The 26,198-nt window shown below is 44.4% G+C and overlaps 3 protein-coding genes and 1 long non-coding RNA gene across 7 annotated transcripts; 2 read left to right on the top strand and 2 right to left on the bottom strand.

Annotated features, from left to right (window-relative positions):
- Positions 1–1,136: 1,136 nt before the first annotated feature.
- Positions 1,137–7,569, bottom strand: tipin (timeless interacting protein). 3 transcript variants are annotated; one of them, XM_062549351.1, is made up of 8 exons: positions 7,470–7,569; positions 6,282–6,430; positions 5,858–5,946; positions 5,676–5,751; positions 5,273–5,395; positions 3,315–3,378; positions 2,791–3,006; positions 1,137–1,995 (listed from the first exon to the last, which is right to left on the bottom strand). In XM_062549351.1, the coding sequence occupies exons 2-8, from the start codon at positions 6,414–6,416 to the stop codon at positions 1,709–1,711; spliced, it is 990 nt and encodes a 329-aa protein (XP_062405335.1). In that variant the 5' UTR covers positions 6,417–6,430; positions 7,470–7,569; the 3' UTR covers positions 1,137–1,708. The 3 variants fall into 3 exon arrangements, with proteins under 3 accessions (XP_062405335.1, XP_062405333.1, XP_062405336.1); XM_062549349.1 differs by having other exon boundaries at positions 7,447–7,557; XM_062549352.1 differs by lacking the exon at positions 7,470–7,569 and adding an exon at positions 6,522–7,356 and having other exon boundaries at positions 5,858–5,945; positions 6,284–6,430.
- On the top strand, positions 6,487–10,931 carry LOC134095686 (uncharacterized). The gene is made up of 3 exons (XR_009940591.1): positions 6,487–6,556; positions 9,851–10,104; positions 10,711–10,931. It is a non-coding gene; the product is annotated as an uncharacterized LOC134095686 (long non-coding RNA).
- Positions 7,822–13,668, bottom strand: lctla (lactase-like a). Of its 2 annotated transcripts, none has more exons than XM_062549348.1 (14): positions 13,577–13,668; positions 12,812–13,031; positions 12,469–12,629; positions 12,271–12,358; positions 12,046–12,155; positions 11,635–11,763; positions 11,216–11,311; positions 10,930–10,984; positions 10,621–10,782; positions 9,876–10,150; positions 9,171–9,297; positions 8,846–9,045; positions 8,632–8,695; positions 7,822–8,459 (listed from the first exon to the last, which is right to left on the bottom strand). In XM_062549348.1, the coding sequence occupies exons 2-14, from the start codon at positions 12,939–12,941 to the stop codon at positions 8,344–8,346; spliced, it is 1,713 nt and encodes a 570-aa protein (XP_062405332.1). In that variant the 5' UTR covers positions 12,942–13,031; positions 13,577–13,668; the 3' UTR covers positions 7,822–8,343. The 2 variants fall into 2 exon arrangements, with proteins under 2 accessions (XP_062405332.1, XP_062405331.1); XM_062549347.1 differs by lacking the exon at positions 13,577–13,668 and adding an exon at positions 13,134–13,549.
- Positions 13,669–15,109: 1,441 nt separating this feature from the next.
- Positions 15,110–18,607, top strand: crybgx (crystallin beta gamma X). Its single transcript, XM_062549353.1, has 6 exons — positions 15,110–15,193; positions 15,727–15,775; positions 15,995–16,116; positions 16,557–16,692; positions 17,299–17,438; positions 18,328–18,607. The coding sequence occupies exons 1-6, from the start codon at positions 15,150–15,152 to the stop codon at positions 18,458–18,460; spliced, it is 624 nt and encodes a 207-aa protein (XP_062405337.1). The 5' UTR covers positions 15,110–15,149; the 3' UTR covers positions 18,461–18,607.
- The last annotated feature ends 7,591 nt before the right edge of the window (positions 18,608–26,198 follow it).

Below are 26,198 nucleotides of genomic sequence, written 5' to 3'. Positions count from 1 at the left end.
GCTTGTATGCAATATAATCTAGCTGAACACGTAAGCCCCGCTCAAATCCTGTTCTACTTCATAATTAGGGCAGTGAATGCTGGCTTGGCAGAACCAGGGCTGGTGAGGTCCTCAAATAATGGGTACACCACAGCTTGATTGACACCAGACCAGGGATGGAAATTAGCACCAGCCACCAGCCAAATGCTGGTAAAATGTGATAGTGGCTGGTAGATTTCAGACACAAAGTCATATTTTAACATTGAGTGGCTGGTTAATTTGACCAGAATTCTGCTATTGGCTGATAGATTTTCAAATTTTCAATTCAATTTCCACCCCTGCACCAGACCCTTATCAATTGAGAGCGGGCATGGAATAGGTTTACTGACTTACATCTTACAGTACTGTAACTAGCAGTGAAATTAAGATTTAAATTGGCACATTAAACTCTTACCAAATTGTTTCAGAAGTGTAGCAATCGTGTAAATGAAGGTTTAAATGCAGTTGTTTACTCAGTTCCAAAGAAATACATGTCCATGCCGGACTTGTGATTGTATTTGCATGCCCTTTGGAAATGGGCTTCAATGGCCTTTTGGTCAGACGGACCTGCAGAGTAAACCAAATTCACCTAAAGTTTGTACTTCTAAGCTAGGTACCAGACCAGACAGGGCTGTTAAGAGCTTCCTAGTGTTCTAATGAAAATAAAATATTGAAGATCATGAACTTCTATCATCAGTAGACATTTCATTATTCACCTCCAACAGCGCCCCCAACTGGGGACAGGGTTGCACTGCTCACAGTATGCGATGTGTATTTGGAGCCCTGATAACGGGCCAGTCTCCCCAGACATGGCTTAAGGCTGATCACGGAGGGTCCAGAATTAGTGATCAGTTGAGTTTAAAGTCTGAAGTGTGTTCAAATTTGACAGAGGCAAACATTCCTGACAGACTTCTTTTCTTTGAACTCTTTACATTGAACACTTTAGTGTAGAAATGGTCAATTGCTTGATTTACACTCAACAAAAAAGTAACAAGAAAATGGAAACTTGGAACACCTCTGGCTTTATGCTCAACCTAACACTTATCGTATTTTGTAATATACCACTTTGGACTAAAATAAGCCAGTTTTGCTTGGACTCCTAACAATTTACACAGTGGTGCTTACACAAAGAACAAACTTTATTAAAAGAACACAAGAATTACAAAGAACAAAACAGGATAAAAACAAAGAACAACTGGAAAAAAACTAAACAAAACAAAACAAAAAAAGAAATGAGAAGTGCGTTGGGACAGATGAGAGTGGTAAGAATATTCCACCTGCACATTTGGGTCTTCCTGTCTGCCTTCTATGTCTCATGGCCGATCAAACTAAACCAGCGGTGCTCGACGTGGCCTACAGTACTGCCACTCACACATGTGGAGGCACGAAACACACAATCAAACGCAGCCTGCGTCCGAGCTTCATCATAAGGCTTTTCAAGGTGATCAATCAGATGGCTCAACAAAGCTCTGGAGTTCAATATGGAGTACGTTGACGACCTGTTCATCTTGGCTTGGATGAGATGATTGGGTATTCGTTGACACAAGCTGTTAGTTATTTGGCTTGCATTGATGCACGTGGACGAGTTAAACTGAATTTTCTTTGTAGAAAAGCAGACCAGCCTGATTGGTGGCCTACGCAGAGTCTGTTCATGGTTGTCGTGGTGAAAGGCAGTGGCAAGGGGGTGTGGTCAATCACTACTGTCCACCACGCCATTGGTCAGTGCCGGAGCCGGAGAGTCCCCCTCGTCATCAAATAACGGCGAGTCCGGTGGTGGAGCTTTGTCTTCGGACGTGTCGGCAGCAGCACTGTGCTCCGAGCTGCCAGTCTCTTTGCCCTGCTCCTCTGGCTCCTGGTCCTGTTCCTGTACGTCCTCCTGGCTCACGGGAGTGGACGTGGACGCGGACGTGGACGCGGACGTGGACGTACTCGGCGAGGGCTCCTCCGCCGCACCACTCCCATCCGCCTGGGAAGCACCTGAGAAAACACAGAGCACTTATCGGTCATGTTCATGTCAATCAAGATCATATGCCAATACTTTCTATATCAGAAAATAATACTTTTGTTGACGCTCTAAACATACACTACTCAAAAAAAGTTAAAGCGTAAGTTTTTAACTTTAACATTTCTGTGATTCAGACGGTGTTGCGGTCTCGAATTGATTCCACGTGTATACAGACTATTCCAAAGTTTACAGACTGATTGGTGCTTCGTTTTATGTGTAGACACCTAGAGCAAGCTGCTGACGAGGTTTGCCGCTGTTTTGAGCAATGTTAGTGGTTTAAAAATGCGATTTTGAAAGCGCATGGCTGAAAGCCCAATGCTGACCCACTGTTTGCGATTTTGGGCTGTAGGTCCTGCCAGTGCTAGCTCTGTACTGCGTGATGAGCGAAAATTACTTCCTCCACGGCTTAGTTGATGTATTTTCATTCAGAAAATAGCTTTATTTTCATTTTCCGCCAAACTTACGCTTTAAGGACATCTGGCTTTCGGGTGAATTTTATGGAAAAAAAAAATCAAGTTCAAGTTCAATAAAAGTTCAAGCTACAGTGATATTACATCATGAAAGTAGGGCATGTAAGTTGAAGCATGCAATGGTGATTTCCTCATCTGGAACAATTAAGCCGAATATCCCTGACTTTTTGTGAGTAGTGCGAGTAGTAGTATTAACATTTAAGATAATAACTGAGACTATTTTCGGCATATTTCACTGGAGGGTCGTCCAGTGCTGACGGTGCCCTGTGGGCAGTGGGCAGTGGGCACTACGGTCACCTTGCTGCTGCTGCTGCATTCGGGCCAGTCTCCTCTCCAGGGCCAGCTGCTTGTTCAGTTCGATGCGTCTCTGTTGCTCCTCTGACAGGGACACCGAGGTGGGGGCGGGGGCGGGCGTGGAATGTATGAAGGGGTCTTCTGGGAAGTTCCCTTCTCCAAACGGGTCATCTGGAACGCGGTCCTGAGGCTCGTCTGGGACATGGTTCTGAGGCTCGTCTGAAACCACGGCAAAGAAATGTCAGGACTAAATATGACTTCAGATTCCCAAGGAAACATCTTGAAACTGTTCAATTCTAACTGCCTTATCATGATTTACATTAGATTACATTAAACTGAATCTTCAACAAGAATTCAATGGCTTAATATAATTTGTCATACAAAACCTCTTGGTGGCAAAATACCAAATATATATTCATCTGATCATCATCAGACATTTCTACAATATCAAAGACAAAGCTGGCTCTCAGAAGCAGTATTTCAAGCTATTTCACTTTTGATCATCTACTGTACTGTAATGAACTCACCTTCATGACCAATGAAGTCCTCGTGTGTGAGGGGCATGTCCAACCGTATTCGTTTGAGACAGGTCTGTAGGGTGAGAGGTTTGTGAGGTTATGGTTTCATTCAGCGGCATTGTGCAAGACAAAATTGTGGGTGGGCAGGAAGAGGTGGGGGGTACAAATCTTCACACTCAAACAACTATGCTTTGAAACTTCACTGAAACCACTAAACCACTAAAGTAACTACGTAATGAATGAGGGTGAATAGTCTATTGTGTATTTACACCCAAGAATAATACAAAATAGGCAATAATAGCCAAGTGTGACATATTTATACTACCTTACATTACCATAGAAGATGGTAACAGCAACGTTTTTTTCTTCTTCTTTTTTTCATAGATGAGTGTATGTATGAAAGTCTATGTATGAAATTGTTGTGGTAATAATAACCTGTGGTAGTTATAGTAACTATTAGCTCACTGCAAGCAGGTTCACACAGTTCTTCTTTATCAAATGAAACAGGATGTTATTCTATCACCACTAGTGAATGCTGGAGGGCTAAGCAATCGGATTGAGGGAATGCTAATAACTAGCTTTGTACAAAGCCAACTATCTTGCAAAGCAATCAATGCCTGTATTGCTACAAAGCAAAGTGCAAAGGATTGGTGTTCTACTAACCACTTCTGCACCACACGGTTAATTCCTCCGGCCTTGGTGAGCAACAGAGCTCTCTGGGCATACATGTGTGCTGTCCGAGCCAGAGTGGTAGAGAGAACAAAGACCACTCGACATTCTAACACTTACTAACATACTGTACAGGTGGGTCTCAAAACATTTGAACATCATGGAAAAGTAAATTTCCCCTTCCCTAATGTATTTCAAAAAGTTCATATTTCATATATTCTATATTCAATACATAGAGAGTGAAATATTTCAAGCCATTTTTTTTGTTTTGGTGTCAATGGTCAGCCTGACAATGTATTGAGTGTATAAATGAACTATTTTAGAATAATCAGATTAGTTCACAAGGTCGACATTTCTGTATTATAACCTTTTCATTCTTATATCATAGGATGATTTTGGTATTTGTGAGCTGTAAGCTATAATCATCAAGGTTAAAACAAAAAATGGCTTGAAAAGAATATATGAAAGACTCACTTTTTGAAATAAATTATGGGGGAAATGAACTTTTACGCAATATTCAATTTTCTTTTTGAGATATCTGCTATGTCAATACTTACTAATAGATCATCTACAATGTTTTGCAACTTTTGAGAGAAACCTTAACCAAAGAAGGGGTTGTATGACCTTATGAAATATGATATATTACATGATTACAATGATTGCTTGACTACAACAACACATTACAGAGATAACAGTGATACTGTGATACACATTACAGTGATACAGAGCTACATTAATTACATCAGCATTTCAAAAAGTCAATATATTAAAAATCTGGATGAGTACATGCCCAGCTAGCTTCAATAGACAAAAGGCCTCAAGGTTTCATTAATCATAAACCGATAGCATAATATCATTCACCATATACAAATGGCACATTGCACTTATAGTGAAGGCCGACCACAGTGCCTCTAGCCTGGTCCTACTATCCTCTCATACATTCATAATGTATAGAGAGTCTGGCCACTGTCCATTGCCAAGCGTGAACTTCCTTGAATGCGGATACTCTATTGATGTTTAAAACTATTGGATCTGCCCAGAGCCACTCAGATCTGCCATAACAAATCACTAACGTTTGGTTGTTGTGACGTGACATGCTCAAACTAGTGCACGGCCTCAACATCATCGTTCTCAGCTACTCTCTCTGTTTGCTGATTGGACCTGCGCATTTGTGTCTTGAGAAAACCTGTGAACATACCGCAGACCCAGACTCTCTGTACATTATGAATGTACGAGAGTATGGTAGGACCAGGCTACAGTGCCTCTAGCCTCCTTTGAGGTTCTGCCACTCTGCTCACCTGCACTTCCTTCTTGGCACCAAGAGTTTCCAGCTTGTCGATGAAGTCCTCAAACTGGAGTTTGGGGTACAGCCTGTGTGCCCAGTTCTCCATCCTCTGCATCAAGACCCTGAGATCATCCGCCTTGGGGGACACAAGAGACAAATGTGCAAACTGAGCTGCCCAGTCAGCCAACATCACATGCTTGGGGGTGATACCACACCTGATGCCTGTGAGCAGTTTACATGTATTCAATTCAGTCACTAAGAAAAGGACAGACTAACACCAAACTTGACCTGGTCAGGGAGCTATATGCTTGTATGAACATACAGAACGTGCAGAAGTGACAAAGTCTTTCCAACTAGCAAAATTACACCAAACAACAGGAGGGGGCACCATAAGAGAGACGAATGTAAGGACCAACCTCATGTCCTTTGCCTTTGAATGTAACATTATCAAACATGTTTCGAAGTGCTGGGAGTCCTCTTTCAGATGTGAGTCTGTTGAAAGAAATGTATTAAATTGAATTTCATCTCAGTCTTTGGGATACCAAAGGCACTGTGATCGTAAGATCATGTGAAATAACTACGAAACAGCTGGACAGACCTCTGAGAGTCCAACTTGGGTTGAGGCCTCTTAACTCCTCGTCTTTTAGGAACATCAGGCAGCTTTGAGACTTCTCCATCCTCATCACCTTAACAAGAGATTAAAATATATATAAAAAGTAAGGTTTAAAAGATGAAACGGTTAAACAAGATTTGAGAAGCTGGACAAAACCATCCCACTGCCAAACATCTCAGGGTTGCCACATGTACTGGATTTTCCATTGTTCTCTTTTGTGAGTGACTGTCACAGATAACTAATAAAACATTTTTTAATAATACCCTGGATTTTCACAAATTAAATGTGGCAAGCCTAAAACATCTCTGATTGACATTTTTCCTTGGTCCCTAAAATACAGACAGATTCCTCACACCATTAGTGAAATGTTAGCTTTCCCAAATTCAGACTGCTTGTGTTATCATGTCTCACCATTTGCGAATGGATCCCCGTCATTGTCCTCTTGTCCGGGAGATGCTGGGGGAGGCAAAGGCGGGAATGCCTCGTCGTCTATGTTATCATAGTCTGGGATATCATACAGACCGTTCTCCAGCGGATCGAGCATGGCGTACTGAACCCCTGCAAAGTACACCACAAACATCATTTACATCGTCATGCAGGGTTGAGAAGGCCATCTGAGCGCATATCTCAAAAAATATTATTTCAGTACCGATTCAGGGTGGATCTGAAGACGTCACAGGAAAGGTAACGTTATGAATATTTTCAAGGTGGCACGCACTTGTTGGGGCATGTCAGGCAGGCCGAAATAAACACAAGCAATATGCTAGCTAGCTATGGACACAACAACTGATACAGTGAGATACAGTAAGTGACGATATGTGCTACAGGTATTAACATTTAACGACTGAAGAAGCTAACGTTAGCCATTGATGGATAACTTTCATCTGCTCTACAATATTGGTCGCTGAGGAACTGTCCTGATGCTTACTGGCTGCCAGCTAGTAGAGGCACTGGTCATGTTGACAGAAGCGATGGCCAGCTTGCTAGCAGCAGCCACTGAGCTAGATTGCCCCCACTGTTGTTTTGAGATCACTGAATTGCTTCAGCTTACCACCAGAACCGTATCTGCTCTGTCTGGTAGTCACTAACCACATACAACGCTAGCGAACTACACAAAATAATATGATATAACGTAAACTAAATTGATTACGCTAGAGCAAACGTTTAACAATACAGATTACATGCAACAAGTGCTAGCTCCGAGTAAGTAGCTTTTCAGGAGTAAATCAAAGTAGCCATATGTTCTCATGAATTAACGTTGTTAGACAATGCAAGAATGGCAGTTCAGGTTAGCACTGCCATTTCATCATGTCACAAAAGTATTAACAGGGTGAACTATCTATTACTGTCTATGGGTGAAACAGTTAGCTGGCTGGCTGGCTAGCTAACCAGCTAACGTCAACATGCCAGGCTGCGTCCAATGGCGGGATTGTGGGCTTTGCGTTAGCCTACTTGACACCACAAAATAGGCTACACCTTGCTATCAGACATACAGCTATATCGCAACAAGGTAATCATGGCCTGCTGATTCTGAATAAAACAAGCTGTATTAAAGGCAGCTTGTTATTACATACCTTTTGAAACTGTTAGTCCCTACCTCTGACTTAGTAGAATGACTGCTGCTCCTCTTTTCCCGGCTCTTTCTCTTTAGTGAATTTGAGCAGTACTCATCACACAACTCAAACGCCCACTACAGCTCTCTACTGGGCTGGATGTGCCACTGCATAGTATTTTGGATTGGCATGTTTGTTTGATAGTGAGATTAGGCTAATGTATAATGGTGTAGTAGGTTATATTAGCTCTTATTCTGGTACAGTGCATCAAATGACAGACAAATGGAAAGAACAAATATATTTAAGATCATTTAAAGTATGTGCAGTAAAATGCTGAAATAACCCTCATGGTACTGTAGGTGAGTGATAGGTAGCATAACAACAGAGGCTACTCAGTTTCGTTTTAAAAAATATTTAATGATTTGATTATTTCTATCAAGACATGAATGGTGGTATGCACTGACATAGTAAGTGAAAGGCTGTTTCCAGTATTATTTCCAAGTTAGAAAATGTAGACCTACACATTGCAACAATTTGTTGAATATAAGTTTTCAACCTATACAGTTGCATGCAGCAAATTCCCTATGACCCAGCCCAACCTCTCTCCACATCAAACACCAAACCTGCTTTCAAATATAGGTAAATTTGAACTACATTAGGGTGTCAGTGATGGGTGGATTGATGTCATTCTAGAAGTAAATCTACACACTGAAATGTCTGAGCCGTCATCTTTCTGAAAAGTGACACTTAAAATTCAACATTCTTTGCATGATTGACTTCCTCAAAAAAATCCTATAGAGGCCACCTTGTAATGAATGGACCCCTATTTGACCCGAGCGTTGGTTAAAAGACAATAAAAAATAGGTACAACTAATGTACAGTTGTCTATAAAGGACATGGATGGTGATGGAGTCGGGTCTACAGTCGGCCTCGGAGTAGGAACATCAGGAATATGGCGCTGAGCAGGATGCACAGTGTGCACACGGTGGGAACCACAATCTCTGTGACCATCTCCATGTGGCTTGTCAACGGATCTGAAACAGAGCCATGGGTTACAAGGATAAGATTAGGGCTGCAGCCAGCGATTATTTTCAGTCATTCCAGGACCAAGAAATGAGGTTGAATCAATCAGTGAATCAGGTTAAAACGGTATTTTCTCAAATTGAAGTTGGCCAGAGACAATTACCCGTCTGCTGTTTTACCTACCAGCAGCAAGAAGCTGGTTGCTCGAGGAGCATGTTTCTGTTGCCTTCCTCTTCCAACTCTCAACCTGTTGTTGTGAGAAAAGTATGAAAGGTGTAAGATTATAACGATGCTGGTTAGCAATCATCAGCATGATGATTATGATGAATATTTTTGCCTGTTATATACTGAGAGCTTCGTTTGATAATACACACAGATAAAATCTCTTTCCCCTTACCTCTCTCTGATTGGGGAAACCATTGGAGCTGATGATTCGTTTGTAGTATTGAACAGAGGCCTTGGGATAGCGGAGCTTGTCTTTGCTCCTAAAGTCCACATAGTACAAGCCGAATCTCTCAGAGAAGCCCTCATCCCATTCAAACTTGTCCAGCAGAGACCAAGCAGTGTATCCTTTCACATCAGCGCCATCTTTTATTGCTATGAAACAAAACAAAAAGCAGCATCAAGCATCAAGAGGATTATAATGTCTGGGTCTGTGCTTTAGTTGACATGTTTTGTTGTTGTTGTTGTTGTTGTTGTAGAGGATCCTTTAAGAGCCTCACCCTTCAGCATTTCGTTGATGTATTCCCTAAAGTATTGCATCCTCCATTCGTCACATAAATCTGTACACGTCGTCTTCTCTGACACTCCATTCTCTGTCACATATATCATTGGGCTGCCATACTGGGTCTGAGGAAAACAATAAGCACCAGGCCGATGAGATCAAGCAATCCTCATCCAACCTCAAACAAGCTGACAACAAGAGTTGTTCTGTCAACAAGGCATTGTATTCTACATGAGATGGTCCATCAATGCCATACAGTTGAGCTCTTTCACTCTTTGTACTACCTCATTCACTGACACATACTCGCATCATGCACTCTTAAAACAAATGTGTTGTCCCTGTCTGGACACAGAGATGTGTTAAAAACAGCACAAGTTGTGTTGTATTCAACACATTCATTTTCAGAGTTCAGCACATCACTGCATTATCTCCGCTAGTGTGTGCTGTGTATCTATCATAACAACAGTTCACAGTAGAATTCTGGTGGATAGGATCACTGAAAGGCTGTACATTCCCTTTGTTCTGTGTGTATGTTCTCTTGTTCTATCTGTGTCAAGATAGATGCTTAGATTTTCCTCAGGATCCATCAAGTATCTGTCTAATCTAAACTAATCTAATCTAATCTCATCTAATCTAATCTCATCTAATTTAATCTAAACTAATCTAATATCTTTACAGAAAGCACCTGTCAGGAAAATGATACCTTGACAAAGTTCAGCAGTCGCCGGAAACCCCAGGGCACGGCGTAAAGCCACTCAGATCCGGGGTCAGGCCAGCGTGGGTCCACCAGCTCAGCCAGGTCACGGTCAGTGAAGAAGCTGCTCCCGCGGCTGGAGGGGAAGTTCTTCTGGGTGACGTAGCGCGTGGTGAAGTGGGCGATGCCCAGGAAGTCACAGGTGCCTCGGATGTGACTCTTCTCCTGGGACGTGAAGGTGGGCAGACGAGATGTCCCAAGCCCCTGCTGGGCACTTTTCCTTCCTAAACACATGGCACATTCATGAACATACACACAGTATTCATTTTGTTTTATTTAGGCTACGTGACTTAACTTTAAATTGTTAATTTTATTGTTAATATAATGTTTATTGATGTGATGTTCATTCATTGTATGTCGTTTTGGACAAAAGTGTTTGCTAAAAACTGTCAACATGGCACATGCAACCAGAGCCAAGGGTTAGAGTCACTCCTCAGCAGAAGCATTACTCTACACTGGACTTGGTGGGCAGTGAAATTGTATCAGAATCCAAAAATGAATCAGAATCAAGTTAATGTGGTCAGATTTGTGAGCACATGCAAGAGTTTGGTTTGCTGGCCAATGGTGTACCTCTAGCAGTACAGACAGATAAATAAATAAATAAATAAATAAAAAACATAGACAGTGTAAGACTGATGCTGCCATGTGTGATAGGTGTGATGTGTGTCTCAACTGAGGCTCTTCCGCTGCTCACCTATGTAGTCTTTCATCACCTGAGGGTAGTCTCCATTAAATATCGGTGTGGCAAACCACCCCAGGCTGAACTGCACGTATCTCTCGGCAGCCTCGGTGTCCTTCTGATTGGTGATGTCGACCGGCTCTCCCCAGTCAGCTAGCAGAGAGATGCCCACCAGCCCTGTGAAACACACACATTTACCATTATGCTTTTGGATCTTCTCCTCTCTGCGCAAGATGAAGGTATCCCCATTCCTTACACTGACTCAATGCTTTTTTTGCATTTGTAAGCTCTGCAGCAATGTTTGTGAATAGTTCTCATAATTACCTTTTTGCTTGCTTCGCCACTGGGTGTCATAAGTGTGCCAAACTTTTGCATGTGCCTGGGAAAGACCCAAACAGACAGTATATAAGAAATATTTAGGAATGTTTTTAAAAATGTCAATGTTTTTTTTTTCTCCCTTACAGATTACATTGTTAAATGACTATAATAGTGCTATTTCTTTCTGTTAATGATTCACATTTTAAAGTCATCAGGTGATTACAACTAGCAGTGAATTTAGCGTTAGATTGTTATTCTGAGCGCACTCGTGCACATTGTCTATGTGCAGCACCTTTATCATGTTGTGGGCGGCGATGTATGCTCCTGTGCCTCTTAGCTTCTTTCCAGGCGCATGCTCCCCTGTCTCATAGCCCTCCACAGCTGCAGACTGCAAAGACAGTTCAGCCCACACCATCAGTACTATCAAAACTATCCAAAACAAGTCACGTCATCATGTCTCATGACCATGTCACGATCTGTCCTGCATTTCATTTTCAACTGAAAATGTGACAGATGGAATGTTGATGAAGCATTATGAGTTTTGGACCAAAACCTCAACTTCCCCCCAAATCATGCTAACCTGCTGAGTTTGAATGTAGTTGTTCATATTCACAAACAAACATCATACGTCAAAATGTCAAATGAAAATTGTTCCTTAGTGCTGCTGTTAGGAAAGTGTACCAAAAGTTGATATTTGTCTTGGTGACTTACCCATGGATTATTGAATGTAATCCAGTATTTCACTCGATTACCAAATCTCCCGAAGCATAAATTGGCAAAATCATTGAAGTAGCCAACCATGCTGGAATTTTGCCACCCCCCGTATTTATCCTCTAAAACCTATTGGGACAGAAAATAGGATGGCTCATTTGATTGGTTTATAATGACTCAATACCAATGACAGGTTAATGACAGTTTAATGAATTCACTTGTATTTGTACTGTCTGCCCATTTCAGGAAAAACACATGATCTACTCTATTGCAATAGCTGCAGTCAGTGAAATACAAGGATACAAGGAGGTTTATTTGTCACATGCATATGATTACTAAAGTAATGAATGCAGTGAAATTGTCAGATATAAATAATATAATGTGATATGATAATATAAATATCTCACCTACCTGTGGTAGGTCCCAGTGGTAGAGAGTTACTATAGGGGTGATTTTATTTTCCAGCAGTTGATTGATTAGGTCATCATAATACTGGATTCCTTTCTCATTTATATGATGTGCTGCAGACACAAATCAATGGGTTGGATAAAAACAGAGTTCAAAAATAGCTCGTATTTTCCAACGAGTTCTATATCAGCAACGTAAGACTTTTGTTCAATGTGTCTTACTGCTCACATTTCAGCCCATTTGGTAGAATCCGTGGCCAGGAGATTGAGAAGCGGTAGTGGTTTAACTTCATGTCTTTTATTAAGGCAATGTCATCCTGGAAAAAGAGACATTGGAAAACTTTTAAAAATACAGCTGGATCAAGGACCAAGTTTCCGCGCTCGGTTTTAACTGAGGTTATTTTTCGACTGTGAAGTCATGACTCACCTTGACCCTGTAGTAGCCCTCGCAGGAGGAGTCTCCCGTGTCGTTGTAGAAGATTTTGCCTTTCTTGTGGGCAAATGCATCCCAGATGCTCATGCCTTTGCCGTCCCTGTCCCAGGCGCCTTCTGTTTGGTAGGCCGAGCCGCCGGCACCCCAAGAGAACCCTGTTCAGCACGACGACGCAGAACAAAGCAGAGAACCTTTTTGTTTTTAAACGATTTGATTTGCATTCCAAGCAAACACATTGCATGTGATCTTTATGATGCTCTTGAAGTCTAAGGCTTCAGTAGCAGAAGTGATGTTTTACTACGGCAAATTGTTTTGAGCCGCCACACATTGCTCGTACCAGTGGGAAAAGTTCCGTAGTAGAAGGCCCCTTTCTCCGTCTTGGTCCAGTCAATGTCCTCAGTGGCGGCCACAGTCAGCAGCAGAAGCGCAAGCGCATGGCAAACCCTGAGTGCGTAGCCTGGCGCCATGCTTCTCTCTGATGCTGATGCTGATGCTGATGCTGATGCTGATGCTGATGCTGATGTTGATACAGATACAGGTGTTTTCTCCAGGCACACCTGTGGGGAGAGAAAGTCACCGTTACTCCTGCGCGGTGAACAAAAGCAACCTTTGATCTCCAAGAGACGGGTCCCTGGACCTGCCATTCAAGCAATACTCACTACAAGTTGTCAGCATGCAAAACATGTCGTGCAGAAACAGAGCGAAGAAAGAGGCATGTCATATCAGTAGAAGAAGAAAAAGTCAAATTCGTAATTCGTCGTCGGTCGGTAATGCAAGTGCTGGAGGCACGTTCTTCAGATCCATCTTTGTTGGAGCATTTTCATTTCAGCCAACTACGGGACACACTGACGCAGAAGGCGATGAGGGACAGGAAGTAAGTGAGTCTGTCCAGCGCTGCCAGTATGAAAGACATCCTAAAGATTTTAAAAGACTGCTGAAAAATGAGGGTGATGGACGATGCCAGATGATCAGATAGATATCCCCGATGGTGTCTAGTTCCCTGACAGTGGACAGTGGATTTCTCTCTGTCTCGTGCCCCTGAGAGTCTGGCTATGAGTGTGTCCGACACGGCGTCCCCACCCCACCACATCCACACACATACCTGTCAAAGCGCTCGCATTTGTCCCACGCTGGAATCCGCCACAAAGTGCCAGAAGGTGCCCGAGGTTCTGGACTTAACGCATCCTCCGCCAAATCTCTTCAGCGGCTAACTCGAGCGTTGTCACAGGGGGAAAAGCGTCGAAGCGTCCAGTGGATTGCTCTCTATTCACGGGGGACCGGTGCGCAATACCCCCCATCCCACAAATGCCCCCCCCCATTCAAGGTCAATGGAGTGTGAGAGCAATATGCTGGGACAAACAAGTTTTTTAGAAACAGGGATTTTACCCTGTAAGCAAAGTTAATGTTATGGAGGGAGGGGGCGTTCTGTGTGTGGGTTACACAAAGCCAGGGAGGCCTGCCTGGTGCTGTATGCAGTGATCTGTGCTTGTGAACCTTTGTGTGTTATACTGTTGCAATAACCATCATAGAATGTTCCTCTCTTGAAAGGTATAGACTTTCACCCAAAACTGAGTAAGATATGATGCAGTTTAAAAGCACTGCTAATGGTGGATTGCTAAAGACATTTTGAAAAAGATGCGATGTGGATTTTTATTGATAGCATTCTTCACTTTGACGTGTTATAAGCATATAGGCACAAGGCAGAACATATGGTACATACTTTAGTAAACCTCAATCACAAAACACTTTCTTCATTTACAGAATAATAATCCTCCTCTTTCTGATTCAGTCAGACTCAGACCCTTTGCAATGAAAGATTTTGAATCAGAATATTACAATTCATTTATTTTGTTTCATAATTCAATTATTGAGTAATCCTATCAAATGAAAAAAAAATGGTTTTGAGCTGTGTTTGAAAACTTCACTATTTCACTAAATAGTATATTACATAGTGAATAACTATATGGGGTTTATTCACTACGTATGGCACTACATAGTGAAATAGTGACATGTCCAAACACAGCTGAGGTCTCCATGGTGACTCCAGTGGTGATTCCAGTCAGAAGATGGGGCGTTATGCTGCTCTCGGCTGGAGCTCCATATCCCAGAAGGCCGTGTGTTGCAGTGGCCTCTGGAGAGTCCTGCTCCTCATTGTTGCGGCGGCGTGGTGCGGTGCGGCGAGAGGCGCCCTCTTGAGCTGCGGGGCCACGCCCTGATGAATGTGCGCATTATGGCCAGCGCCACCGCTTTGTGCCTCCGGGTCTCACAAAAAACGCTGAATTGTTGAGGAAAAAGTGTTTGCACTGCACTGGCAGTTTTTTCCCCCTAGTCCATGTGTTTCTTTTTGTGTGTGTGTATGTGTGTGTGAATCAGTGTGTGTATGTGTATGTGTGTGAGTGTGTGTGTAGGTGTGTGTGTGTGTGTGTATATACATTATGTGTGTGTGTGTGTGTGTGTGTGTGTGTGTGTGTGTGTGTAGGTGTGTGTACGCGTGTGTGTTTGTCAACAGTGGTCAGGCGTGAACAAAAATACTGCATGTGTGTGTGCCTGTGTTTAGCATATCAATGCAGCCAGTGGACAGACAGTGGGGCAGAAGGCCTGAGAGTTCTAGTATCTCCTGCGGGTGACCTGGCCGCTGTATTTAAAGGGCTTTAAAGAGGCCTCGCTGAGCTGACATGAACATCTTTGCTAAGGTCCCCGGACTAGTCCAACAAACCAGGTATGTTCAGAGTGGTGGTGCAGGGACATGGCTGACTGTGTGGGGGGTCCGGGCACGGACGAGCCGGTCATCGGTCGGTCCGTAACAAAAAAAAAACTCCGACCTCTAACCCCCGACAGCGGCTCAGGGTCCTCGTGCTGGTGTGCACTTTGTCTCTCTCGCTGAGAAAAACCCAAACGTCTCCAAAAACCAGATCCTACTGAATGATTTGTGACGGGGCTCGTGATGATGGGGGGTGGAGTATCTACTATGAACAGTCTCACCTCCACACAGTAGTGCCCTCTGTGTGCACTTTAGAGCAATAAAATATGTGCAGTCTGCCTGTGCTCCTCGCCTGTGAGCTACACGCAAAACCTCAACGACAAATCAGCCCATGTGAAAGCTACATACATGAGTTTTCCTTGATCAAAATGTGTTAGTGTACTCACGGTCAACGGTGTTGTTATCATATGATCATGAAAAGAAAGAAATCTTTTGTTTCCTTGGTGAAGTTAAACTTGTGTGTGTGTGTGTGTGTGTGTGTGTGTTCACAGCAAGCTGGGGTCTGTGCTCCAACGTGCATTTTACGGGTCCAGTGGGAGGGTGAGTTCCTCTTTATCTTCATCATTCAGTGTGTTATTGTCATCCTCATCCTCACATGCTCTCTGCCTCAGTGGCATCAATCCTGGCCATTTAGTAGCAACAGTACAGTAATAATAGTGGAGACCTATTGTATGACCTGATGGCGGCATGTTAAAATAAGATGTGAAGAAGTGTTTCCTAAAGGTGTGTGTGTGTGTGTGTCCCACCTCCCTGCGGCAGGTGACCCTTTTCGAGCAGCGTAACTTCGCTGGCAGACGCCTGGACCTGAGCGCCGACTGCCAGAAGCTGAGCGAGAAGAACTTCCCAGAAAGATGCAACTCCGTGCAAGTGGAGAGTGGAGCGTAAGTCCACCCCCCCACCCCCCCCAAACACACACACACACACACACACACATACATGTATGCACACCTCTGCAACCAACCAGAAGTGAGTCTCAGACTTCAATTCCAAGTTAAAGTGCCTTTATTTGCCATGTACCCGTAACTCTACTGAAAACAGAGTTGGTAATAGTGGTAATGACATTAATGTCAAAAAAGGCTACAGTAACAATTAAAGCTTAAAACTTCAAAAATGAAAGTATCCAGTGCAGGAAGTATTGAGTGCAAGACGGTAACAGTAACACATATTTATATGGTCAATTTATAATAACATATTTCATATTTCATGTCATATTAGTTCAGTGATGACAAATTCAGTTCTGAGTTCTGTGCTGTTCTGACGTTCTATGCTGTTCTGACGTTCTCTCCTCTGCGTTCTCCGTCTGATGTGTTGCGCTGCGTAGCTGGATTGGCTACGAGCATGAGAACTTCCGTGGCCGCCAGTACCTGTGGGACATGTCCGAGCGCGGCGAGTACAACTGCACCGAGAAGTGGTGCGCTCAGGCTGACCGCGTGGGCTCCGTGCGCTCCGTCAAACAGGTGAGCGAGCGAGCGCACAGGTGTGCTTTACACGACCAGGAGGTGACACTCGCGTCAAGTCGCTTAAGCTAAAAAGCGTCAGCCAAATGTAATGTATTATAATTAAAATGAAAAAGGATTCGTTCTCATTACGTCATGTTAAAAGTGTGTAATCAGACGAAAATTAATTACTGGCATTTTCACTCTGTGAATACATATTTCGGAATAAGAATTTTTTTTTTAGTTTGAAAATTAAAATTGGCAAATTGGACATTATCTAGATTATGACAAACACATGATGTATACTTTCTCTAATTTCTATGTTTGTGTGTGTGTGTGTGTGTGTGTGTGTGTATGTGGGTGAATGGGTGGGTGTATGTGTATGTGTGTGTGCGTGCACATGTATGTGTGTGCGTGTGCACATATGTATATGTATATGTGCATGTGCGTGTGTTTGTGCATGTACATGTGCATACATGTGTGTGTGTTGGCATGTATATGTGTGCATGCATGTGTACGTGTGCATACGTGTGTGTGTGTGTTTGTACGTGTACGTATGTGTATGTGTGCGTACGTGTGTGTGCATGCGTGTGTGTGTGTATTTCTCTGTGTGTGTGTGACCCTCAGGACTCTACCCCGGCCCGTGCCCAGCTGTACGAGAGGGCTGGTTTCTCAGGCAAGAGGACCGAGCTCCAGGACGACATCCCCAACCTCATGACCCGCCACAGCCTCAACAGGGCCGCCTCTATCCGTGTGCTGGGTGGAGCGTAAGTCCAGTCCTCCTCTCACCTCAAAACTCAGACATTAACCTCAAAACTCAGATATTCACCTCAAAACCTCAAAACTCAGATATTCACCTCAAAACTCAGATATTCACCTCAAAACTCAGACATTTACCTCAAAACCTCTCACTCAGATATTCACCTCAAAACTCAGATATTCACCTCGAAAGCTGTCACTGAGATAGAGATCAGAGAGATAGAGTCTTTATTGTCCTATAAAGGATATTCTTCTTCACACATGTCATTCCATTCCATAAAAGACAGCAGCATTTGATGTTAACATCACAGTCTATTCACCTCAAAACTTGAATTTCTTGAATTTCCCTTTGGGGATCAATAAAGTATCTATCTACATGTATCTAAAACCTCAAAACTCAGATATTTACCTCAAAACCTCTCACTCAGATATTCACCTCAAAACTTCTCACTCAGATATTCACCGCAAAACCTCTCACTCATTCCATTCACCATTCACTTCAGAACTCTTTTGTTCGTATTTTCACCTCAGAACAGTTTACTCGTTCATTTCTTGTATATTCACTTCAGAACATTTCACTATTCATCACAGAACATTTTACTCATATATTCACTTCAGAACATTTCACAAGTATATTCACGTCAGAACATTTCACTTGTGTATTCACTTCAGAAAATTTCACTTGTATACTCACTTCAGAACATTTCCCTCATGTCTGACGCTAGCCTGTTTATTCTGGCCAGCCTCCAGTGTAAATTGCACAGACTTTGGGGAAATGATAAGTTCAGTCCTGATTTACTCTTGTTGTGTCACTGACTGTTGTTTTCTCATAATTGTTTTTTCCTCTTGTGTTTATTGTTTGGTCACTTTCATGTGCTTGGCTGGCGCTGGCTGCAGTTGGGTGGTGTACCAGGAACCCAACTTCAGAGGACCCCACTACGTCCTGGAGAAGAAAGACTACAATAACTTCTCTGACTGGGGGGCTCAAAACAGCACTGTCGGCTCCATGCGTCGTATTCGATTCAGCTGAGCCCCCCGTCAAGGCAACAACTCCCCCCCTACCCCCAACTCAAACTTCCCCAACGCAAAACACTTTTTATAAATGACAAGTACATTCTCGAGCACAACAATCACAGACCCACAAGAGAAGCTATTTTAATAATAAACAAATGAAAAAAAAAAAAACAATGGCTTGTTCGTGTGATTTGGTTTAGTGTGGCTTTGGATGGCGTCATTGGTAAACTTCCTTTGACCCACCCAGTTGTGTTGTGTCTGCGTTTTTCCAGCATACTAACCTTAATGAAAGAGTTCACAGGATTTCATGTGTTCAAAATGCATTCAATTAACTAAACGTTCAAGAGTATACGGTTTTATAACATACAGATGTACTAGCATCGTAGACATCACAGAGTTCTGTGAAAAGTGGAGTGGCTGAAAGGGAAGGAATAAAAGCAGGAATGCAGAATGAAAAGAAAACAATTTTATGAGAAAGTACTTTCAATGTTCCTCTCTTCTAACTTGAGATACAGTACACTCTCATTTTTAGCTCTTTGGATAACTTGCAAGAACTGTGTGGGGGAAAAAAAGAGGTTTCCTGAATGTTTTCCCATGAATGTACCCTGTTCTTCACTTCAAGTGGGTGTTACAGTAATAACTTGATTAATCATCAGGCCGTTGTCTTTGGCAGCACAGCCGCCGATCCTAAGTGTTCCTCGCTCTGAGAATGCAGCTCTTTTGAACATGGGAGCTCCGTGGAGTCCCGGGGTTGAGAGGCATGGCGCGAGGCTTAGCGGGTTTGGCCTCTGCGTCCAGACAGACGCTCGGGAGAGGGAGAGGGAGCGAGGGCAAGGGCTGGCCTGGAGGCTACCTATGATCTTAATCCCCCCTCGGCACAGCTGTGCCGCCCGTCTCGCCCACATGAGAGGGCCTGATGTGTTGGCTTCTCAGGGGTCTTAGCGCTGGGGGTGTGTGGGGGTGTGTGTGTGTGTGGGGGGGGCTCCCCACAGACACATGTACGCTCCTCCACGCCCTGCGTATTTCTGCACCCTGTGAGAACGGCAGTTGCTGCCCCCCTGTCGGCGTGATGATGGCTGCCCTGCATTAGGGGCTGTCAGGCAGGGCCGGGTGGCGGGAGGGCGCTAAGCGCTGGAGCGCTGGCCTGGCAGCTGATATCTCTGTTCCTGTCTGCGGTGCCATGGGGGTTAGGAGGGTGTGATCGGTGTGTGTGTGCCTGCGTGTGTGTGTGTGTGTGTGTGTGTGTGTGATGGGTGTGTGTGTGTGTGTGTGTGTGTGTGTGTGTGAGGAGGTTGATGGTGTGCGGCTGGTGGAATGTGGGGTTTGAAGTATGTATGGGAGGCCCTGGGAGCAGGGGAGTGTGCAGAAGTGGGCTGAGGGAATGTGAGGGCCTGACCTCTGGAGATGTGATGTCAGGAAGTTGTAACTCAATTAAAGGTTGCGAATAAAACAGAGTGTACACTGTACTACTGCAAACACATCACACTAGTTAGCAGAGCATGGCACTGGCCAGAGTGCTTGTTTGGAGAGGCTCATCAGACTGAATGCACTCTGACGCAGCCACTCACAAGCTTGACACTGCGGTATTTGTGGGCAATAGTGCCACCCAGTGGCCAACATCATTAATCAAATTGGAAAAGAACAGAACATGCATGGCAACTATCACCATGACAAATTCAGATAGTGTTTAGCAATTATGGTACATTCCCACAGAAATGTATTTTTTGTAACCAGTTCTAATAGACATTTAAACCCCCACACCACAGCTATGCGCTATTCAGGTTTACTGCCCAGTTCTCTAGCTGGCGAGTGTGGAGTGGAGGCTTGAAGGCCTTGAAGTAGGCGCCCACATGCCAGCGCTAGTCCCACTGTTGGCATGATGTGGTCACAGTGGCTGTGGAGAGGATCCCATGTCTTTGCCCCGGAGAGCCAGTTGGTTGCAGTCGAACTGGTAAACTAATTGACCACCCATACACTGCATTCCAGCTCCCCTGCAGGGTAATGAATGAGTTTAGACTCTCTCCCAAGCTCTCTCTCTCTCTCTCTCTCTCTCTCTCTCTTCCCCCCTCTCTCTCTCTCTCTCTTCCCCCCTCTCTCTCTTCCTCTGTCCCTACCTCTCTCTCTCTCTCTCTCTCTCTGCGTCTCTGTCTGTCTACTCGGGTGCTTTCTCAGCCTATGTGATTAATCATCCTCGGCTCATCCAGATGGCTCCTCAGCTTCAGACTGTTTACAGTGCTCACACCGGCTCCACACACACACACACACACACACACACACACACACACACACACACACACACACACACACACACACACTGGCAGTTCTCCCCATCACACCGCTCCTCCTGTCAAACAGTCAGCTAATATCAGACAACGGCAGCTACACATCCTCCTCTTCTTCCTCCTCCTCATCTTCCTCCTCCTCCTCCATTCCTTCGGTCATTTTATCTCGTCTGGAGTGGACGATACAGAGACAGGACCAGGCCGACATCCTCTCTGTGCTGCCAGCTGATATGGAACGCCTGTGCTGAGGTTGTCTTGGTGCTTAGAATATACAAGGGAATGTTGTGAAACTAGTGTGCATTTGGGCGCCTGTCATATAATTGGCGAGACAGATCAGGGCCGGGTTTCTCAGATTCGTTAAGAAGCTCTTAAGTGCTAAGAACTTCTTAGGAGCGCTCTAAGAACGTTCTAGCACTTAAGAGCTTCTTAACAAATCTGGGAAACTCAGCCCAGATCTGTTAGCAGCCTACTTCTGAGTCCAGCAGACTGATGTAGATGCTTCATAGAAATTGTTGACAGCTTAAGCCTAACATGATCATAACCTGCCACCTGCTGCTATGTAAAAAATAAATACATATTCAGTGAACTTGACCATTACTATGCTACATTTCAGTCAACTATTATCATATCACTGGCAGGAGTGCATAACATTTATCTGTTTATTGTACTACTGTCTGCTGTGTATTGTTCATTAGTGTGTTGTACATTGTCTGTTTTCTGTACTTATGATGTCTGTCCTTCATGTTATTTGTGTCTGTAAGTTGGACCAAGACAAATTCCTATCAACTTGTTGACATGGCAATACATTTATTGAATCTTGAACATTTGTTGATGTGGATGTGCCTGATATGAAGCTGACAAAAGAGCATGTGAGAACAAACTTCCTGAACACCATCTACAGTACAGTACTTCTCGTCCTCCACCTCTGGACAAGCGTGTTTGTAAACAGCCATCCTCCCTTGCTCTCCTCGGCTGATATTTTGGGGCTGGGCTGACTCTAGCATTGTGTGGCTGAGCTGGTCTCACCGGACGACAGACTGTTTGAACACGGCGACTGGGACACTTATTTCCTGTCCACCAGTCTGTCTCACGCTGGACTCCTCGATGGCTACTCTGCGAGCAAGACAGCTGTGTGTGAGGAGTGTTAAATTGCTCCCTTCGCCTTTGATCAGCCTCTGCACACACATACACACACACACACACACACACACACACAGTCCCCAGCTAACAGATGGCACAGATATCGTGTTTGATATCTTGTTCAATGCAAACTGAGAAATAGTTTTGGCGTGATGTCAAAAAGGTAAGCACTGAGACGCGGGTGTCATGTTGGGGTGGAGTGCCACAGTAGGCCAAAGCTCACGTTTTGACTCGGACACCCAAGAGCAGCAGCTGAAATTACACGCTATTCCTCGAGTGCTTCTAGACATTGTAGTCTATAAAAAGCTGGCCATGGTTTACACACACACACACACACACACACACACACACACACACACACACACACACACACACACACACACACACACACACACACACACACACACACACACACACACACACACACACACACACACACCTCAGGGGTGGAGTGGGACATTGAACATTGTTGGGAGATTTCAAGTATAAGGATATGTAGACAAGAATATGTGGATACAATTCATTATGTTTTCTATTTCATACGTTAAAATAAATCATGGAAAACCAAACAAATTAAAGGGAATCTTTCTTGGATCAAAGAAGAGATAGGCTAAGTGTGAGGTAAGTGTTCATTTCTGGTGAGCATTACACGAATGACAAGCATATAAGAGAGCTAACTGGATAGCTACAGCCAGGCCCCAAAACGCCAAAATGGCTCACTATGACACACACACACACACACACACACACACACACACACACACACACAAACACACACTGCTGAGGGCATCCTCAGAATATCTCACTGGTGCTCTAGAGGTCTCTTAACACAGCCATTAGAAATATTCAGAGGTTATCAACAAGCAATCAAAAATGACACACACACAAACAGAGAGTACTAATCTCAGTCTGTCTCCTACCTGCCACAGAGCAGCAGAAACAATGTTCTAAGTGAATATACAAATACACAATACTTAATATACGTGTGCCATATACAAATATTTTTACAGTAACAGCGCCGAGGGGTACTACCCTAAACTACGCCAATCACTGTATGTGAATGTGTTAATATGAGTTCTAACTGGAGGAGAGTGGATGTAACAGGTCGCTGGATGTAAGTGTGTATAAGTGCGTATGACGTGTGTGTGTGTGTGTGTGTGTGTGGATGTGAGTGTGCTAAAGGAGTGTGTGGATGTGAGTGTTAAACTGGAGAAGTGTGTGGATGTGTGTTTGTTAAACTGGTTTTGACTGGAGGAGTGTGTGGATGTGGCATATTGCTGGATACCATTGCATTAAAATGTGTTTTAAATGAAGGAGATTGTGGATGAGTGTGTTAAACTGGAAGAGTGTGTGGATGTGAGTGTGCTAAAGGAGTGTGTGGCTGTGAGTGTGGTAAACTGGAGGAGTGTGTGACTGTGAGTGTGCTAAACGGGAAGAGTGTGTTAAACTGGAGGAGTGTGTGGACATGGCGGATCGCTGGGTGACACCATGGGAATGCGGCGGGTTTGTCAGGCCTGACCGAGGGGCCTGGAAGCTGTCTGCTCAGTGTTCCGGGTCCTGACACGAACGGACAGGCCGTCCGCGCTGGGCCCTCGCGGAGCTGCCACCGCGGCCACCTGCGTCCCGCAATTACCAGCAGTGCTCCCAACCACCAGCAAAACACACAGCGCGGGGACCAATTAAAAAGGCGAGCACGTTTCCCCATTCCAGCGAGCCATCACTAACACTCCCGCACGTCTGACAAGGCTCCCGCGTCCCCCCCCCCCCCCCCCCAGCCCCCCTGGCGCAAACGTCTAATTAACACGGGAGCTCGAGAGCGGCGGGGCCAGCGCGGAGCTGCTGAAAGGGCCGGGGACTGGGCTCGGGTAATCAGCTTAAGCACAAGTTTATTTCCTGCCCCTCTCCACCTCCCCCGCCACCAGCCTCCAACTGGGATCACGTTTTTGTTTCTTCTCCTCGTTTTTTTTTGGTGCGTTAAATCTGTTTATCTCCAATTTCCTCTGACTTGTAATGGGGTCTCATCCACACGTTGTCACCTTCACTTACGGCCCGACCTGCTGCCCGGCTCCTTTCGGGCCCTTAAGAAATGATTAGAGTTGATTTTGGCAGGGCGGCGCTCCAAACAATATCCTTGTCTGGTTCATTACATCCACATCACCTTCTCAGTGACTACCTCGTCCGAAATATGACTGCCCCGGACAAATAATTGCTCACATTATGGAACACTTAACTTGATGATATGATCTCATATCACACAGCAACAGAGCGGAGGAAGCAGGCTCGCTGATGAAAACGTTTACATGTATAACATACATAACATACATACATACATACATACATCAAGTGTGAAAGGTATAATCACTTCATAGATCCATTGCTTTTAAGATTGTAATATCATTTGTTTTATATAAAATGAGATTATATAAACACGTCGTCTTGATTATGTGGCCCTTTCCATAGAAAACTGCATTTAATCAAGTTTCCTTTGCTGTCTCCAGAGTGGCTGAGCTGAAGCAGAGCTATAGCAGAGAGAGGGAGGGAGAGAGAGAGGGAGAGCTCCAGGAAGCTGAGGCCTTGAACATCAGCCCTTTTAGAGGGCCCCAGTACTCCCTGCGTGGACCCCACACCAGCCACAAAAGCCCCTGATGTTATCTCAGACAAACACAGGCCAAGGCAGTTCTCACACTTGCTGCACAGCAATACCACACAGCCACTTTCCAATGAATTACTAGGGCATAATTGCACCCTTTCTTCTTGCCATGCATCTGAATGGCATTTGTTTCCTGCAGACAACGAATAAGGTGAGGGAATTAGGGCTAAACCTGATAAAGTTACAGTAAATCAAAGAGGCTTTTGAGCTGCACCAGACGTCATGTGTAGGTCAAGGCTGAAATAATGCAAAGAATGTTTAGCCAGCTGAATGCAGTTAATGGGTACTGTGATAAAGCCATGGCCTGTTGCTTGCCTTGTTTTGTCATATCGAGCACCATATGTGTTCGTAAATAATGATTATGCTGTAACTAACCACAGCTTTACTCTAAACTGCTTTTTGGTTGAATCAACATTCATAAGATCAGATAAACAAAAGTGCATTTTCAGTTGGCCAATTTGCATTTGATCTCTTGATTCAGATTATTTGATATCATGCAGGCACCCTTCTCCGGGTTTCCACCCCCACCCCCATCATTTGTGTGGTTCTTATACCAGACCATTACCATTATTTTCAGTTGTAATTAGTGGTAATATGGATCATATGTTATGTATGCTACATTGCAACCCTCCCAAGAAAGGAACCATGAGGAGCCATGCTAGCCAAACATGCCTTACCATCTTGGAGGAACTCAGAGAGGCCTGCTGGACTAACCAGAGGCTGAAGACACCAGGAGCTAACCAGGAGGATTACCATAAAGGTTACGAGAGTCACGGCCTTTGCATCTCCTCTGCAGAATAGCTACAGTTGTAGAGGTGCTTTCTGGAGGTATTGGAGTTAACTGAAGTCATCATCAAGCAGGCCTCATTATTACCATCAAAATCCAGTGGAGAGGCAGCTGAACACATCAAGTCTTGAGCGCAGTAGACTTACAAGACTCACTTGGACAATCTAGAACTAGAACTATTCAGCTTGGGAGCAACCCAACTCCACATCTGAGCAGGCAGTAGTCTAAGGACTGACCTGAGGACCACACGGTTGATCCATCTGGGGAAGCAAAAGAGCACAAGACAGCAAGAGACATAAAAGACTGGCAACTGGCTAATCTCTGCTTCTGACAGAGCAATGTTATCAGTGCAAGAAAATTAAGGTGTGTTTTCACATCCTCTCCATATTACTGGGTCACCAGGTGACACTGCAATACTCAGTTCTTGAAAAGAGGGACCTATGACAGCCTCCTAAGCAGACCAGCAGCATCCCCTAGTGGCCTGGAGGAGAAGCTTAACTAACCAGTGAAGAGGTTAGTGCATGTATGTATGTGTGTGTGTGTGTGTGTGTGTGTGTGTGTGTGTGTGTGTGTGTGCGCGTGCGCGTGCGTGTGCGTGTGCGTGTGCGTGTGCGTGTCTATGTCTATGTATGTTTGTGTGTACATATGGGTATGAGTATGTGTTTGTGGATGTGGATGTGAAGGCTTACATGTATGTGTGAGAGCTGTGTGTCAGTGAGTGGTGGGAATAGAAGGAAGCTGCACACACACACACACACACACACACACACACACACACACACAGAGGGAGTGGGGGCTGAGCAGGCCTGAGCGAGGTGGGGTTTGGGTGGAAGAGCGCAGCATAGTGTGGGCTGGCCCATCTCCAGAGTGGATCCCAGCATAATTACAGCCTGCC

The sequence above is a fragment of the Sardina pilchardus genome, chromosome 11 (genome assembly GCF_963854185.1).
Source record: "Sardina pilchardus chromosome 11, fSarPil1.1, whole genome shotgun sequence".
NCBI classification, from domain to species: Eukaryota; Metazoa; Chordata; class Actinopteri; order Clupeiformes; family Clupeidae; genus Sardina; species Sardina pilchardus.
Note: the sequence above shows the minus strand (reverse complement) of the source record. Positions and strands in the feature narration are given on the sequence as shown.